Below are 17,754 nucleotides of genomic sequence, written 5' to 3' on the forward strand. Positions count from 1 at the left end.
TCGGAACTTTGCGCTATTTCCTTAGACCACATCACCCAAACACTCCACATGACAGAGTCAAAAAGGTCAACCCTATGAAATGAAAACTACGGAGGAAAGAAATTGAAAATGTGAGAAATGACAACTCGTACCACGAAGCGGGACTGTTAGTGACTGCCTTGCAGTATCAAAATGAAATTCCCCAGCTGCCAGCTCTAATAGGGAAGGTCAACAGGTCAAAGTTCGCACAGCCCCTTATTGCTGTGTTACGTTGCAGTTTCAATTCCCAGTGGGCACTGTCGTAAGAGTGGAGGCGCACACTCACTTAGAGACGTGTCTTACATTCACATAATGGCAGGTCAGATTGTGCCATGGTGCATTATTAGCCCATACATAATTAATTATGTAACCTTAATATACAGTAGATATAAGTTTTGATAGTTACATTAAGGCACTTTTTTGATATTATTGAATGTATAAATTGCATATCAAGCCTGGATTGTTTCAGTATTCTTTCACTGATATACATCATTGCACACCCAAAAGGGCCATTTTTCATTTTCACAAATGAATTAATCCAAGAATTCAAAATGTATCCACAGATAAAGGGGTGTGCACTGGATGGTGAACAATTGGCTTTGTCTAGAAACAGGCTGCTGTAATGACAAGTCCCACGGCTGTAGAGATGGGAAGGCAGTCTGATTAAGTGTGTGCGTGTGTGTCTTTTATACCATGGGGATAACTCCGTCTTCAGTGGTTTCTACTGTATCTCTGCCCTGAACAGATTCGCAGTTACATTCTAAAGATGCTCGACGCCGCCCACATGCATAACTGAACCTTTAATCACGCAGAGGAAGCAAACAAACAGCCTCTTTAATGATATTCCTCAAAAGATGGAGATGAAAACAGCTGCTAGATTTATTTAATTCCTAAAAGCAGCATTTTATCTATTTTAAAGTGCAACACTAAACATCAGACATGGATTCCTCGAAATTGCCATGCAGCCTCTTTCGGGATGCACTACACTTAGAACTCTAAGAGAATCTTAGAATATTGCCCCTACAAACTCCCAAAATGTTCAGAAATATATTGAACAAAAAATACAGTGGGGTCCTAACACCTGAGACTTCTAGTACAAATGCTTCTGTTTGGCGTTTTGTAATTTCATGCAAATGGTTTCATTAAAATAGGCACTATTTACAGTAAGTGAAAAGTTGGACATGCATTTCAGAATTGCCTATTATTTTAATGATAACAAGCAGGTGAATACTAGCAAGCTGTAACATTCGATATGCATTTTCCCCCACATGCACCAAAACTGTTGTTGGGATACAGTCAGCCTGGTTGCATACAGTTCAAAATGTCAGCTACTGTTAAGTGTAGTTTATTACATTTTATTAAAAAATATTATTATTATTATTATTATTATTAATATTGCTGTAAACAAATGTTGCAATTATACTATGTTAGGTCTCTCAGGTTTAAATATATAATCTTCATTTTGCATTTTATATATATATATATATATATATATATATATATATATATATATATATTTATTTATTTTTTCAAAATGAAAAAACATAGTTCTTTTCTAGATTTAAATGAAAAAAAAAAAAAAAAAAATCACAGATTTTTAATGAGCTCAATCCACACATTGCCTTCTCAATCAAATGATCACTGATGTTGGATGTGGCTTATTATAATTTAGCACATTGATTTCTATAATGAAACACAAGAAAACGGCTCAGCCATCAAGTTTAGTTGTGTGGTCTTCCGATTAAAGGGATTTCCACTGTTTCTGTGGTTTTGTAAAGCTGTATGCATGTAGTTTTGGCAGAAGCAGCTGTCATACGCAGTTTGAGACTTGACAATTTCTGGCAGATTTCATAGAGAGTAGGAAAAAGGCAGAGGAAGTACAAAAGAAAATCTGCTCAGATGGAGAACACGAAGATCATTCTGATGTGTGAACTCTACATTATTAACAGACAGAAAGATGAAGATGCTGCCGTGAAAAAAAGAAGAAAAAAAATCAGAGTAAATGCTTAAAATAAGTGCTGTCAGCTCGGCACTGTGTACCGGGACCACAGAGGTGAAAAAAGCTGTGAGAAATTTCAGAGAGCTTTAAATTAAACTGTGAAATGAAGCATCTGCGTTGAAAACCTTTTACCCCCAATTTCACATGTATTATTTTCTTCTTTTTAAATGCACGTTTGTCTATGCATGTGTGGAACTTTTCAGAGAATGCAGGTGCTGAATTGCACCAGTCATTTGCACTGATTTAAAAATCTAAGGGAATGAACAACGACGTGATTGTGATGAACACATCGCCTTCATGGAGTGCCGTCCCAGTTTCCTGAGCTGCAAGGAAGAGGGTGTGTTGGAAACAGCATATGGAGGGCATGTTTGTTAGTACGCAGCTGATAAATGGATTAATTGGTTAAATTAGGCTGCCAAAGCTTTGATCATAGAGACCGCGCACAGAAATGTGTTTATTGTTTATTATGATTTTGTTCATTGAGCTGTAGCATGGGGTAAATGTGTGATAAATAAAAAGGATGCACTGGTGTGTACTTGTACAGAAAATCATTGTGAAATGGTTAGGAAGGTGAAATACAGGCAGTAAATGAGATTTGCTTTCAAAGTGTGCTTCTTTTTAGGTTTTAGATGTGCTGCTCTAAAAAAAAATGGAGAACAAAAGACAAAGGTGGATGTTTCATTCATTGAAAGTGCAATTCCACTGACCAACTGTGATCATAAAAAGAACTGAACTACTCAGATAATTTAACTGTCATTCCTGTTGTACATTTTGGACTCTTTAATAAAAAAATATGCTTGTGTCATCAACATTGTGTTTATGGGAGTATTTCTAAAAAAAAAAAAAAGGGGGGTCTGCTCTGGTCAGGCTCAGGCACTTCAATTTAGTTTATTAAAACTTGTACACAATTATTTACACAATGGCAAGAAATTGAAAGGATGCCAAACAGCATGAAAATAAAGAGCTAAAGTTAGCCACAGGTCAGAGCCAGATTGAGAGTTGGCTTACAAGTGGGTGTCAACTTAGTTAATGTTCATATTTTTAATGATATTATAGGCCTACTGATTTATTTAATTTCATCAAAATAAGATGGAATGTTTCAGACATAAGAGGATTCCAGAAATCTATTGCTATTACTTGATATTTGTGCTGTTGTTTTCCCAGCAAAATGATGTCACTTCCTAGAGGATGATGTCATTAAGGAAATTTCTTTTGTTGGTTATTACAAAAAGACTAATGGAAAGTGAGAGAGGAATTGGACACTCTATAAACTGATTACTAATTAAAACAATATCCCAAAGAAAACATGTTTTGTTTGAACACAGTGTGATTTTGAAATAAAAGAACACTAACAAGTTCCATCTTTTATCCAGTATATTAAGACATTAATGATGGGGACATAAAAATGTACTGCATGACCTCACAGATAAAACAATTTACTAACTCAGAGCTATCTTTCGTTTGTCTCAAAATGATTAGCATTATTTAACGAGCCAAAAACATATACACCAACATCTTATTTAAAAGAATATAACAGGTTACAATATAACAATAAGTTAAGCTCAATTGAAGGCATTAATGTTGATTACCATAAAATGAATTTCGACTAAAAACAGAAGCAAAAATCATGGTTACGGTGAGGGACTTACAATGGAAGTGAAGGGGCCAGTCTGTAAATGTTAAAATACTCAATGTTTCAAACACATAGCAACAAGACGTAAACAATATGAGTGTTAACATGATTTTAGTGTGATAAAATCGCTTATCTACCTTTTCTGTGTGAAGTTATATCCAGTTTTACAACTTTGTTGATATGAAGACACACCACTGTAAACTCTGTAATTCCACAATTTAAACAACAATTTAAACTTTACAGCTTTTGTAATACACAAGTTTTAATAGAATTAATGTAAGTGCTTTTATAAAATTATAGATTTTACATTTCTGCCTTTAATCTCCCCAAAAAAATTGGCCCCATTCACTTCCATTATAAGTGCATCACTGTATAACCTCGATTTTTGCTTTTTATAATAGAAAAGAAGGGACAAGTCGAAATTAATTTTTGTGGTAATTTACAATATGCCAAAAATGCTGCCGAGTGAGCTCAACTTGTATTGAACCCGGAATATTCCTTTAAGTGCTGTCTTTCTGAGAGCATATGTGAAATCCTTAAGTAGACTAACACATTTTTCACACCCTTGGGTAGATTTGACTTCTGGGCCTCTTAGTTTTGCCCTGTAAATGCTTATTTCTGACAAAAATCATTACCCAAAACTGTCAACACAGCAGTTGTTTTGGAGGAAACTAAACGCTTTCTGGCCTACTTCACTTCCAGGTGTTTTTCAGCATTTACTCTGCCTGCAGTTTATACTTCAAGCTAATCAGCAAACATCTAGCAACATGTTCAGCCCATTTTGGCTGCTGGAGGTAAGTAGAAAGGCGTGAATTGAATCTGCGCTTCGTGTGAATCGACAGAGCTGTCTCTGCCTGCAAAGTTTTTTTATCAAGTAGAAAAGCATGCGTCTTAATTCTCTTTACCTTTCCGTGGTTCCCCAGGGGACAGGCTGCAAGTTCGCCCCTCTTTGACACGGATTTGATTTAACCTTTAAAGCAAGGTGCGCCGCTTCCTCTGTAAACATCTTCCAACGTATTTACCACGACTGCTGTATAGATACAAACAAGACAGAGGAGCTGTGAACTTGGCATGCATTATTAATCTGTAATATGCTTTATTTTCTTTATCAGGAGGGTGAGAGGAGATAAAACGTAAGCATTAGTTGCTTTTGCTCCCTTCCTGCGTGACACACGTGGGCTTCCGTTTCTTTTGTTCCCTTCAGTCAGAGCTAGTCTTCTGACATGCAGCCTGGCGTTAAACAGAGCGAGAGAGGCCTGTTTTTTTTTTTTATGTATGTGAGTGTGTGTGTACGTGCTTTTACACTTCCAGCATTTCAACTGTTAGCGGCGTCTGACTCCTGACTGACAGGTCGACACGGCAGCACTACTTTACATGCTTTCATGGCATCATGTATGTTGTGCGGGTCTGTGGGGACTGCTTTGAGCGCCTGGAGAGCTTCGAGCACTGTCAAGGCTCACTAGAGCCACAGAGGTGATCCAGGCTAAGTAAAGAACCTTAAAATACACCGGCATCAGTTGTGCTATTGTTTTTTCACAGAAGGGAAAGAGGTCTCGCTGAGGTCTACGTCCCCAGGAGAGCGTGCGATGCTAAAAGATGTGGCTTTTCGAAAATAAAAGCACATTTTTACATGATTTGATGTGTGTTTGTTTCAATGCGGAAGCTATTTACATATGGTTTGTGACAGATCAACAAACATTTGAAATATTTGGCACTATTTGGAACCTATCACACAAAACATGAATTATGAATCTCACAAAACCTGTCAAGAACATCTCCCCCTCATACTTAAAATCAAAAGAAAGATCTAAACAATTATATTTTGCTCAAAGTAAAACTGTATTTTTAGGACCATTTAGGACCACTTTTGCATTGTGACTTTATTTTAATGACAATTAAGCATTACTGTAATGCAAAAGAAATTGTATTCTCGTTACTGTAATGCAAAATAAGCAATATAAGCAACAATATATCGTTTAAATTGTCCAATTTAACCAGCAAAATGTATGCTGATTTAAATAAAAACATTGTTTTAATATAATACAGTATAAGAAATTTCCTTTTTTTGGAACTTGGGATAAAATATGACTTGTTTTAGTGAAATGAACCCTTATAACCATTCATTTCTTTATCTTTTTTAGAATCCACTGGCCTTGACATCATACTATGTAACATAAATATTTGATAAAGGTGTTAGGCTCACTATATGATTGCTTTCACCCTGCAAAGGTTTCATGATGTAGAACAAAAGCGAACCTTGGCTGTTGTTTTATATTTTGGTAGCTTTTGATCTTTAAAATAATCCTCAGTATTATATTTCAGAATAATTAAGGGGTTTCAGCATACTGAGAGAATATTATTTTTGTGGTCTGATTAATATATTTCACAGTTGTTCAGGCCTCTGCATTCCATGTTTTCTTCTGAAGATGAATAAAACATTTTGGCTAAAGGTTACACATTACAAAATCTCTCTCTGCAATGGGATATTGATTCTTTTCAAATTAAATAAATAAATAAACAAACAATCCTCAGAATCCCTCCCAGATTATCTATTTATGAAAGCAATTTAACAAATGCCAAGACACCAGTCCTCAAATGCATATTAACAGTCTGTGAGAGCATTGTCGGGCGTGATTTTAAATGGACAGATCTTAAGATTTAGGACAAAGGGCTTCCATGAGAGTTTGAATGAGGCAACCGCAAGGACACAATGAATCAGTGCCCCACATTCATGTCTGTGAGTCTCTCTTGAACAGATATAATGCTGACACCTCCACAGGTCTTTATTCTTTGCCACAATGTGCAGCTTTGAGTCCATTCATAAACAGGAAACATCAAAAGATTAGGCCAAAAGATGTAGATATCTTAAAGGTGCAAAATGGTCATATACCGTATACACACAGGTCAACCGTGTGGTGCATTTACATTTTCCGTTCTCTTTAAATGCATTCATCACGTTACGCCCTTTATTGATGAGGGTTTTGATAATGCGCCGTTATCTAGCAAAGTATCTTTAAGTGAGTGCACAGGTAGCAAATTTGACTCATTAAAGGAGCATAAAATTGTGTCTTTGTGCATGACCTTTTGTTCAGCATCTTTGGAGAATTCTGTTACCAAAGAGAGCAGTTTTTTTGAGAGGAGAGAGGAAAGGCTCCACGAGTATTAGGTTCCCATTGGGAACAATGCCGACAGGTTCACTTTGCAGTGCATGGGTGTAACTTAGCCTAGAATATTGTGGATCAAAGCCTCATAAACAAAGTAGGTGGAAATGGTGTAAGAGTATATGAGATCGAGAAAATAACACAGTCATGAAAGAGATGGGCCTAAACTTCAGGAAGAGGCAGAGGAAAGACGGAAATTTTGTCACTGCTGCATGTTGGCCTTTGGACTCTTTAAGTGAGAATTCTTAACAAGCAACAGAAAAATCCAGTTTTTACATGATTCTTAGGTTTTAAGAAGGGTCTGCTTACAACAAAGTCTGCTTTCTCTGTTTTGATGACCCAAACAATGGCTATGTTCAGAACACCATGCAAACATGCTACTTTTACTACATCTGCAGTATATACTGTATATACAGTGACCGATATGCAATGTTTCATAAAATACCTGTATAACATAATACATTTGCCAAAATGAAAGGGCTCAAGGCAAATCTTTCCCCCAGCCCCCCGTTAGAGCCTATGCCCCCAAATATAATGATCCGTATAAAATTCAATTTATGCTGTGTAAGAAAAATATAAATGTGATAAAGAAAATATGTTGTTTGCAAAATGTAATTTTTGGATTTTATTACGTGGGTCTCTGGAATACTTGATTCTGATTGTTCAATGGCGCCATCTAGCGGTCCGAGTTCTCTGAGTAACAACCGTACATCCAGGGATTAAGATGTATCAGACCGGTCATCTGGGTATTGCGAGTCATCTTTCCTGCTACTCGGAGTAAGTTAATAAAATAATTTCAACTCTAATCAATGCTTCATTCATTTATTTATTTGACAAACAGTCTTGTAATAAGCTGGATATGAGCCGTCAGATGGTCATTTTCACAAAATAAACACCAGCAGAACTCTGAGGTGGATTTCAGCTGTTCAGCAATTTATTTCTTCTCACATAATTAAATAATTTCAATGCAAAACAATATTGTGCGATATATGTCCATATAATGTCCATTTATTATTTTGTATTACTATTTTGCGATAACAACTGGCTGACATTATCCCTTACTTATATTGTCAAATCAAATAAAAAAATTGTCACATATATAAATTTTACCACATATCTTTTTTCTGTCCACTATTGGAGAATTGTTAGATGTATAAGCCTGAATAAAAACATTTTCAATTCAACTGAAATCTATTAGACATTAGAAAACAGAACAAAACACCAATAATGTCAGATTTGGTAAAAGCTTACTTTTTCCTCAAGACCACCTATGTCCGCTTGCGGCCCCCTCTGGGGGTCCCCGCCCGGACCCCTGTTTGAAAAGCTGTTGTATAGCTACTGTGCATTTTGGCTAATGTAGACAGGTATTCTATGGGCTAAAGAAACTTTGAACTGTACGGGCAGTATAACGCATATAGTAAGAGTAGTATGATAGCATGCTTTCACTCAGTTATTGAAATACTAGTATTTAGTAAGCAGTAACTTGCAAGGCATTCTGAACACAGCCAATGTTCCTATCATCATTAACGCATGTATAATGAACAAAGCAACTAGTCAGCAAGTTTGACCGTTTGATTGGTTTTTCTCTCTGCTGACAAACGAAAGAGGACTGGAAATTTCCTCTGCATGTGCACACCGTGTACCATGACCCCACGGATCTGTACAATAAACCCATAATAGCCCTTTGTCTCCCTAAGGAGAACACACCAGCAACCTGGGCCACTTATGGAGAAAAAAGCAGGAGCGGGCCTACGCAGTGGCGGATCATATGGAGAGCGGAGGGAGTGGAAGAGAAAAATAATAATTCATCTATGAGGGCGATCACACCAACATCTAAACAAACAGATATGCACCTGTCACAAGCGCTCGGTGGGAATACAAGAAGACCCCACATTCATATCCGCTGTCAAACTGCAGTTGTCAGGCTTGACCGGTCTGATCTCCTCATCTTGCTCCTCAGCATCTCATTACTGTCCTTATGAAATGCTCTTATGGGCCGCACTTGATCTCCAAATATGAATTTTGAAGATGAGTTGTTGTTTTCCATGTCCTCTCTCCTCACGGCCTCTTTTATTAGCAGCTAAGCTCTTTACACTTGTAGCATATTGCAGTAGGTTATAGGACTAAGCTTTATTGTCCTACATTATTGAAAATCTAGGCTCTGAGAGCCGGCCCCAAGAGGTCAAGCTTTGTCTGAAGGCTGCCTCTCATTTCTCCACCGACAAAAGCTAACACTCGGGGAAGGTGAGGAAGATTGAGCTGGTAATATTCTTAAATCCATCTTGGTTGACTTAGCACAAACTTCGGCCCGTCCCCACGGCTCCTCCTGAGCTGAGGTAATTCCTTTATAACTTACAGGAGCAGAAACTATGGCTTATGAATACACGGTCACTGGGCCACTATTATAAGTCTCCTCTTGTCGGAGAAGCTTGTTTTATGAGCTGGGCCACAGCTTGAAGAAGTCATATCTGTGAAAAGAGCTGCTCGTGTCAAAACGAGTATTAAAACTTCACATCTGAGGGGAATAGATGATTAAAAGTCATTGCTCCGCATGGAAAAAGCATCAATACATGATGCGGGTGTTTTTCTTATTAACCAGAGCCATTGAGAAGATACATCTCCATTAGGCAAAAAATTAGTAACATGTGGCCTATAGGCTATACATTGACAGGTGTATTGCACAACTTGTTACATATGTGGATTAAGCAAACATTTTTGATATTGGTAAAGTGCCAGGTACATTTCAAGTGCATTACCATGCATCTCTGTTTAGCAGTTTATGATAACTATTCTGGTACATGTGCTTTGTACTATTGACTGACCCAAGTCTCCCTGTGAGACACTGCCATCTTGTGTGCACTTTTAGGAAGAGCGGAGCATTGTCCCATATATTGATTTTTAAAGTCTGAATGTGCCACTCAAACTCAGAAAATACAGAACACAAAAATATTTTCTCAAATTAGACTTTATAAACTATCCTGCATTTTTATTTTTAAAGGATACGTTTAGATTAAATCCTTAAACACATTGAAATGTGTTCCAACATTTTTCTTTCATAGTGTTAATAAACAAATAAAAAAAAAAAATAATGTGCTTAGTTAAGCCATAATTATGAGATACAAATTCATAATTTTGATAAAAACTCATTATTTTGAGATAAAGTTCAAATTATGAAATAGTCAAAATTATGAGAAACTAAGTCATTATAAGATAGTCAAAAAAATTGACATACAAAGTCATAATTTTGAGATACTAAATAAAAATTATGAAATGACCTTTTCTCATAATTTCGATTTATCTCATAATTTTCATTATATAATTGAAAATATAACAGTCATTTTATAATTTTTTACCTTTTCTCTCAAATTATTTACTTTTTAATCTTATAATTATGACTGTTTATCTTAATTTTTTACTTTTTATCTCATTATGGCAATCATAATTTAGATTTTTTTAATCTCATAATTGAACTTTTGACTTTATTCTCTTAATTATGATTTCACATCTCATAATTTTGACTAAGCATCTCGTAATTTTGATTTAGTATCTCATAATACTGACTTTTAATCTCATAATTATGACTATTTCAAATCAATTACTTTTTATATCAAAATTATTAATCTCAAAATTCTGAATTTGTATCTCATAATGACTTGCCATAGCACAATTATTTTTTTCTTTGAATGTGGCGGAAATGGGCTTCCATACAAAACATATTGATTAGGATAAAACAAAACAAAACACTGTCAGGGTTTTTACCCATCTAAAAAAATGTCCTTATATTTAAATGAGGTTGAAATTTGTAAATTTTTGCTATGGTACAAAACCATGGAGACTTCACAAGGACGCAGTTAAAAAAAATAAAAATATACACTTGGATTAACATGCATTATAGTTCAAAATTCAATTTATATTTTTTAGAAAAATAGTCTATAATATTATTTAGTTGCATTGACTTTGTTTACATTAGAATTACAGGGTTATTTATTTATAAATTATTATGCATATAGTGCTAAGCAGCGCATTAAAAATGTGTCTACACATTTAACTGCAGTGTGATCCAAACCTTCATTCATTGCTATTCTTATAACTGGATTGCGCTTGGTATTGTAAACTGCATATTGCTACAAAACTACAAGTACTACAAGTGAGGTATGTTTGAAATCTATGAAAGGCACAACGTATGCGGAAAAACCCACACAGCACAAATAAAGTGCAGACAGCTACTCCAGTTTCATTGCATCGCCTTTTCCCTTCCCGTTTATTCAGTCAATTCATTTTTTTCTCCAGGAGTCATCGGCCCGGCAGATCAATACCTCATGATATGGTTTATATGGCCCTGCCAGAGGAGAGAGAAAGAGAAAAACATTGATGTGACAGGTCAGTTTCACTCAACACACAATGCATTGTATGTACAATGTTCATTAACCCTTCATAAATTGATATTCATAAATGCTGACTGTTCCCGTGTCTTAGGCAAAGCAGAGCGGTTAGATTAGCCGGCAGGTACCGTGGCCTGCGGGAAAACCATTCAAAATGTGCATTTCTTTATCGTCATGAATAAATATTGATTTGCAGGAAGTACAAAATTTCCAAAGGCAATTAGACTGCTTATATCAACATTGTCCGGTGTGTATGAAAATGCTTTAGGTAGGAATCTTGTGTTTGTGTTGCACACAGACATTTTTGATAAATCTGTCATATAAAAAGTGGCATAATCCACATATTCTTGGCTTTGTCTGAACTTAAATGACTTAAAATTGGGAAATATTAAAGTCAACATGACAAGACATAATGTGACGTACTTCCGAAACAGGATATTCCACGAAACAAAATATGTAGGGCGGGCCTTGATCTTATCAGGATTGATTGGAAAATGAAAAGTGTGAGTTCCAGACCAGAGTTTCAGTCTACATTCATTGTATGGAAAGCAGAAGCTCAAACATTCTGCCAAACATCTCATTTTTGTGTTTCCCGCAAGGAACATGATATGAGGGTGAGTAAATGATAACATTTTCATTTTTATGCGATCTATTCTTTGGGCAGTGTGAACGGCCCTTAACACTGAGCTTGTAATGGAAAACAAAATACTACATTACTCACAGGTTCACCTGCCATACACCTGGGGCAACACTGTCCTGCACCACGTCCTGGGGCTGCTAACACCTGCTGACAAGTCCAAACACATACAGTTTAAAGTTTTGCTAAAAGATATTTAAAGAGGTTATGTCATGAGGAATCAGATTTTCCTTGATATTTTGACAAATAAGAGGTCTTTCTACTATAAAAACATACTGTGAATTTCAGAACTCAAATCTTAATCCGCAATGCAATAAAAGCATTTATTGAAATCAAGCCGCCAAAGTGCTTCGTTCTCTACTTCCGTAATATTGTGATGTCACATAGGGTACTCATTAATTCATGACTGCCTCTACAGCAACAACATCAATGCCTACTTTACATCATCGCACCCTTGGCACTGCCCACTGGGGGATTAGTTTGTACTCAGAGAGAGAGAGAGAACAGGACAAACAGGCCTAGTGTGGACTAACTATTCCTGAAGACCACCCATCTGCGCTATTTTTTATTGTTGGTGTACGTAAACAGGCACTAGATGGACGTCGTTGACAGTTTTGATGCATTTCCAGCGATGTGCACGTCAGTGCAGGATGATACTGGAAACTGGATGTGTGCGTCTTCATTGTGCTTTGGACTATGTGTGTGCGTCATATGGATATGTCTTCAGCGTATTTCAGCGTGGATTGCTTGTGAACCAGTCATTAAATTATTCAAGCTTTGCAAAGGAATTGTTATTGAAGGATGAGGAAGTTAAAACACTTGGACCGGATCAAAAATGTAAGTAAACAGTTCCATTCATGAATTTTTCAAATGTCATGACTGTTTGATCGTTTATGGTGCTGACACACGGTTTACACATGGCACATCTGTTGACGCGACACAACAGCTTGAGGCTGTCTACACCAGGCGCATTGACACAAACTTTCTAAACCGTTTATTTGTGTTGTCGGCAGTAGTAACGCCAGCGGGAGCAGCGCAAAATGGAAAGGGACAACTGTTTACGGTCTGCACGACGCAGTGCAACACGCCGCAATGGACGCTTCCATGGTATACAGCATCATCGATTATAATGGGTTCCATTGCCTTTGATGCGACTCTCGCGTCTGTTGTAGACAGGGTGTGAGTGTTAACAGTTGTGCTTGAGATGAACAGTTTTATATATTCGGATGCAATCTGTTGGATGTGTGTTATCTGTAAACCCTGAAATTTAGTTGTATAAATGTTGTGGTCTTGTGGAGTTTGTTCATTTTCTTCAGAATGAGTTTCAAATATGGCTAAATTTGAAGGGCTGCACGATGTTAACCAATCAGAACAGTGGGTGTTTACGTTGATTAAAGGTGGAGCTGAGGCCAAAACCCGAGCTTTTCAGACAGAAAGCCTGAGAATGGGTGGAAAATGATCATGTATTACTAAATTATGACTGTTTTAATGCACAAAACTAAAAAAAAAAACGTTACTAAAATTATCAGTGGACCTCACGAAAGATAATAAAACTATATAAAAAAAGAGCATTTCATGACCCCTTTAAGTAAGCATGCTGGAAGACTAAAACAGTTGTTATAAACAACCTGTTTTCCTCTTGTACGAAATGTTTTCTTTTATTATTATACGGCTCTCTGGAATACTCGATTGTCATTGGTCAATGGCGCCATCTAGCTGTCTGATATTGACCAGTAACAACCGCACCTTCACATATCAAACTGATCATCTAGGTATTGCAAGCCATATTTCCTGCTTCTCTGATCACTGTGCGATCTCTACAGGTAAGCTAATAAAATAATTTCAACTCAAATCAAAGTTTCATGTGCATTTTATTCACATATTTGGCAAGTATTCTTGTAATAAGATGCATAATGAGCAGTTAGTTGATGAGCACATCAACAGAACGCATTCGTGTTGGGGTCCTAATCTCCCTGTCAGGGTTTATTTTGCGATAACAACTGGCTGATCCCTTACTTAAGAACTCCAACAGCACTAAGATTGTATTAGTGGTCAATTATTACTGACTTTCTATGGGCTAAAACAAGCACATCAGGGCAATAAAACAGAACACCTAATAGACCATGACCTTTAACCCCTGCATTCCACATGCACCATTAACACAAGAACATCAGATAAGAGTAATAAGTATGTTCCTCATGACATTGTAAACAAGAGGAGGAAAATAAGTTAAAAATCCCTACAGGAATGTGTAATTAGTCATAATTTGCAACCGATACTATTGGATCCTAATGGGATAAGATCATAATGGATAAACAAATTCTTACAGGATATTTTTAAATACTCTTCGAGTCCTACCGGATGTTGTTTAATTTTTAACCCTGCTTGTATTGCATTGGAATAATGGGCTACCAGAAAGGAGTTACAGGGGTTTTAAAATCATTTTTATATAACTGGAATATTCCAGGTTCAAAAGAAGTTAAGCTCAATTGACAGCATTTGTGGCATTATGTTGATAACCACAAAAATTAATTTAGACTCGTCCCTCCTTTTCTTTAAAAAAGCAAAAATCTGGGTTACAGTGAGACACTTACAATGGATGTTAATGGGGCCACTTTTTGAGGCTTTAAAGGCAGAAATGTTAAGCTTGTTTTATAAAAGCACTTACATTAATTCTACGGTTAATTTTATGGTTGTTTTAGGGCTTACAGCGTTACGACGTCATGGCAACAAAGTTGTAAAATTGGATAGAACTTTACACAGAAAAGGTTAGTAAGCAATTTTATCACACTAAAATCAAGTTTACACATATATTGTTTACATCTTGTGGCAATACTTTTAAAATGTTTTATTGTTTATAGATTTGCCCCATTCACTTCCATTGTAAGTGCCTCATTGAATTAAACCCTGAATATTACTTGAATGCCTTACAGGGACGTGTTATCCTAAAGGGATCCTAACAGTCCTATTGGGAGCTAGAATATGTCCCAAAAAAAAAAAAAAAAAAAAAAAAAAAACATAAATAAATAAATAAATATTTTTTGTTGTTGTCTTGTATTCTGTTGGAACCCTAAAAAAGAAAAAAAAAAAAAAAGAAAAACGTGACTAGGGAGAAAATGCATAAACATCCAAGATCATATACCATGCCAGGGACGTGGCCACTGGCACCATGTCCATTTTGGGGGCTGTGATTTGGGGGATCCCACGTGTCCATTGGAGTGTCCATCACCGCACCATATTCAACCTGGGCACAGCCTCCCAGTCCATTGCACAACCTTTTCTGTGAAATTCAGAAAGATTAACATGAATCAAACAATTTGTAGCTTGATTATGTATTGTGATAATACCAATGAGAGCAAATGCGGCTGCCGTGCCATGATACTATGCATGTGCACAGGGAAAATAGCTCACTGTTTCCATAAATCAAAACAGATGACTATTTCCAGAGATGATCATACAGCTGGGTGTTTAATATGTTTGTACTAATAATAACTCTTTCATAGATCATGCACTTGCCACAGAGTGCCAAACTGAGTTTTGATAAATCAATGCAATAAAACATACACTATATTAATACATATTTGACCTGTATAAAGCATGATGTGATGTTAGATACAGGAAATAACATCAAGCCTATTTACCGAATCAGTGTGCCACTGCTCCAATTCTCCACTGCGCCTTCTCTTGTTCTGCATGGGACTTATGCAATCCATTGATTTCTTCACAACAAATAAAGTATTGCTTTATCTATACAGCTTGCATTTCATTGAAAACACTTAGAGAATTAATGTAACCCACAAAAATACCGTAAAAGATCAGTATGCAATGCATATATATATATATATATAAAAATAATAATAATAATAAAAATTAAAAAAAAAACGCATTCAGGGGCTCCATCCAGGGGCTCTTTAATCCATCGATCATCGAGGATTTAGTATAAAATGTAAAGTAAAAAACAAAAAATAAAAAAAGTGCATTTTGAAAGTTAAAACAAAGCCAGCATTGATCGTCCGCTCCAGCGGTTTTAATTCCGTATTCTGTTTCCTGTACTGTTCAAGATACCTGACATACTGTTAATCCAGCCAATCAATGAACATTACAGCCTAACGGAGGCGGGACTGTAGTGAATAGAGCCTTATCATTGGACACAATAGTATAGGCGCGAATGAGTGGGCCAATAATGTGACGTCTAAAAATATATGCCTTGTTCATTCATTATTGAACCACATTGCAGTTGTGCCCGGTCAAAAGTGACCGGAAACGTTAAGAGTGTCATTTTTTAAAATTGCTATAAAAGAAATTTAACAACGATAACTTCAATCATGTAAAAGCACTAGAGTTATGCATTTTGAGTGGGTTTTTGGGTATTTAGACCTTATTATTTTTTTATTTACTAATTTATTTACCTAAGGGATCTTGAACTTGACATTAAAAATGGACTTTTTTATTAATATTTACATTTATGCATTTGGCAGACACGTTTATCCAAAGCGACTTACTTATTACAGGGACAATCCCCTTGCAGCAACCTGGAGTTAAGTGCCTTGCTTAAGGACACAATGGTGGTGGCTGTGGGGATCGAACCAGCAACCTTCTGATTACCAGTTCAGTGCTTTAGCCCACTAAACCACCACCACTCCACAAATAAAGAATTAACGAATTAACGAAACATTTATATTTTCTCAAATACTGAATCAATCCTCATAAGTCATATACTGTTTGAAAGCTTAAAGTCTCAAGAAACAAACTGTGGTGTCCATTTTTAAAAATATAAAATATATAAAAACCAGATGAAATTCCAAGTATAAGCACTAGGTGGCTACAGAGAGCTACTTATTCATCCCTGGTTGAAGATAGCTGTATCTCGTTCCAAAAGCTGTGTGCTAGGTAGGATGTATCCTTTGAAGACTTCAGTATACCGAGCGTCCTCCTTTAAACAAGCCTCATTTAAATGAGACGGCCTTCTTAGGACAAACGGAAACGGAACATAACATGGTTGCTATGATAGCACGCCACTCTTCAACAAGCGCGAGCGCTTTGAGTGAGAAGGGAACAAAGTCCCTTTAGAAGGGAATGTATGAGGTACATTTTAGGAGAGTTATAATGATGTAAAGAGAAAAGAAAATAGATTTTATAGGTGTACATTTAGTCTAATACTTTATTTTAATTATATATTAATATAATTATAGATATTAAATACCCTGCACCCATCTACTGAGGTACTTCAACATGGGAATTAACATTCCTTGCGTTTGAACATCATACTTACGGGCAAATTGGCGTAATTTGTTTTAGACATTTCCGTTGAAGCAAAGAATTGTGGGTTGTGAGTGCCCATGAAGGATACACTTCATGCATCCTCCGATTTCCTGTGAAAGAAGGTCGCATTCGAAGAATGCATTCGAAGTGTCCTACTCGCTTTTCTGAAACGAGACAGCCTCGATGACGTATGCGGCCGACAAATGCGAACTCCGGAGGACGCATCCTTCCAAACGAGACACAGCCGATGATTTCTAGATTTTGTCAAGCTCTGCATTCAGATATATTAAACATTATCAGAGACTACTTTTGTCAAAGTTTAGCATTTTGTTTGGTTTGTTTGAGGTTATTTTTGTCAGTTTTTGCAATAATGCCACATTATTATTACAGTCAACCCTGAACATGGTGTTACAAAGAGAGGACATATATAGAGAAAGTATCAGTATGTGTGTGTGTGCGTGCGTGCGTGCGTGGGTGCACATGTTCAGCATTGTAGATGTGTTTATTTTGGTGTGTGCGTGTTCTGCATTGTGGCTGATTGTTTTATTTTTTTGACAAATTTCAAAAGAATTGTTTTGTTTTATAGTCTGACCAGTTAGGCTATGTGTGTGTGAATGTTTGTGTTTGTTTTGCACTTTTGATGTTTGGTAGTCTCACTCCTT

General features: G+C 36.4%; 1 protein-coding gene across 2 annotated transcripts; it reads right to left on the minus strand.

Moving 5' to 3' along the window:
* Nucleotides 1-10,058: 10,058 nt before the first annotated feature.
* Nucleotides 10,059-15,860, minus strand: si:ch211-221j21.3 (uncharacterized protein C10orf143). Of its 2 annotated transcripts, none has more exons than XM_051674385.1 (4): nt 15,472-15,860; nt 14,973-15,110; nt 11,915-11,977; nt 10,059-11,150 (listed from the first exon to the last, which is right to left on the minus strand). In XM_051674385.1, exons 1-4 carry the CDS (start codon nt 15,541-15,543, stop codon nt 11,121-11,123), a joined length of 303 nt encoding a protein of 100 aa, XP_051530345.1. In that variant the 5' UTR covers nt 15,544-15,860; the 3' UTR covers nt 10,059-11,120. The 2 variants fall into 2 exon arrangements, with proteins under 2 accessions (XP_051530345.1, XP_051530344.1); XM_051674384.1 differs by having other exon boundaries at nt 11,915-11,980.
* Nucleotides 15,861-17,754: the final 1,894 nt, after the last annotated feature.

Source organism: Myxocyprinus asiaticus, chromosome 36 (assembly GCF_019703515.2).
Source record: "Myxocyprinus asiaticus isolate MX2 ecotype Aquarium Trade chromosome 36, UBuf_Myxa_2, whole genome shotgun sequence".
In the NCBI taxonomy this organism is placed as follows: Eukaryota; Metazoa; Chordata; class Actinopteri; order Cypriniformes; family Catostomidae; genus Myxocyprinus; species Myxocyprinus asiaticus.

Bases quoted from the DNA above. Each gene is read 5' to 3' on its own strand.
- si:ch211-221j21.3 (XM_051674384.1), bottom strand. From the start codon at position 15,543: ATGGATTGCATAAGTCCCATGCAGAACAAGAGAAGGCGCAGTGGAGAA. The intron at 15,111-15,471 runs GTAAATAGGCTT...TGAATTTCACAG, and splicing joins AGCAGTGGCACACTGATTCG to AAAAGGTTGTGCAATGGACT. The intron at 11,151-11,914 runs GTGAGTAATGTA...CTCCTCTGGCAG, and splicing joins GGTGTATGGCAGGTGAACCT to GGCCATATAAACCATATCAT.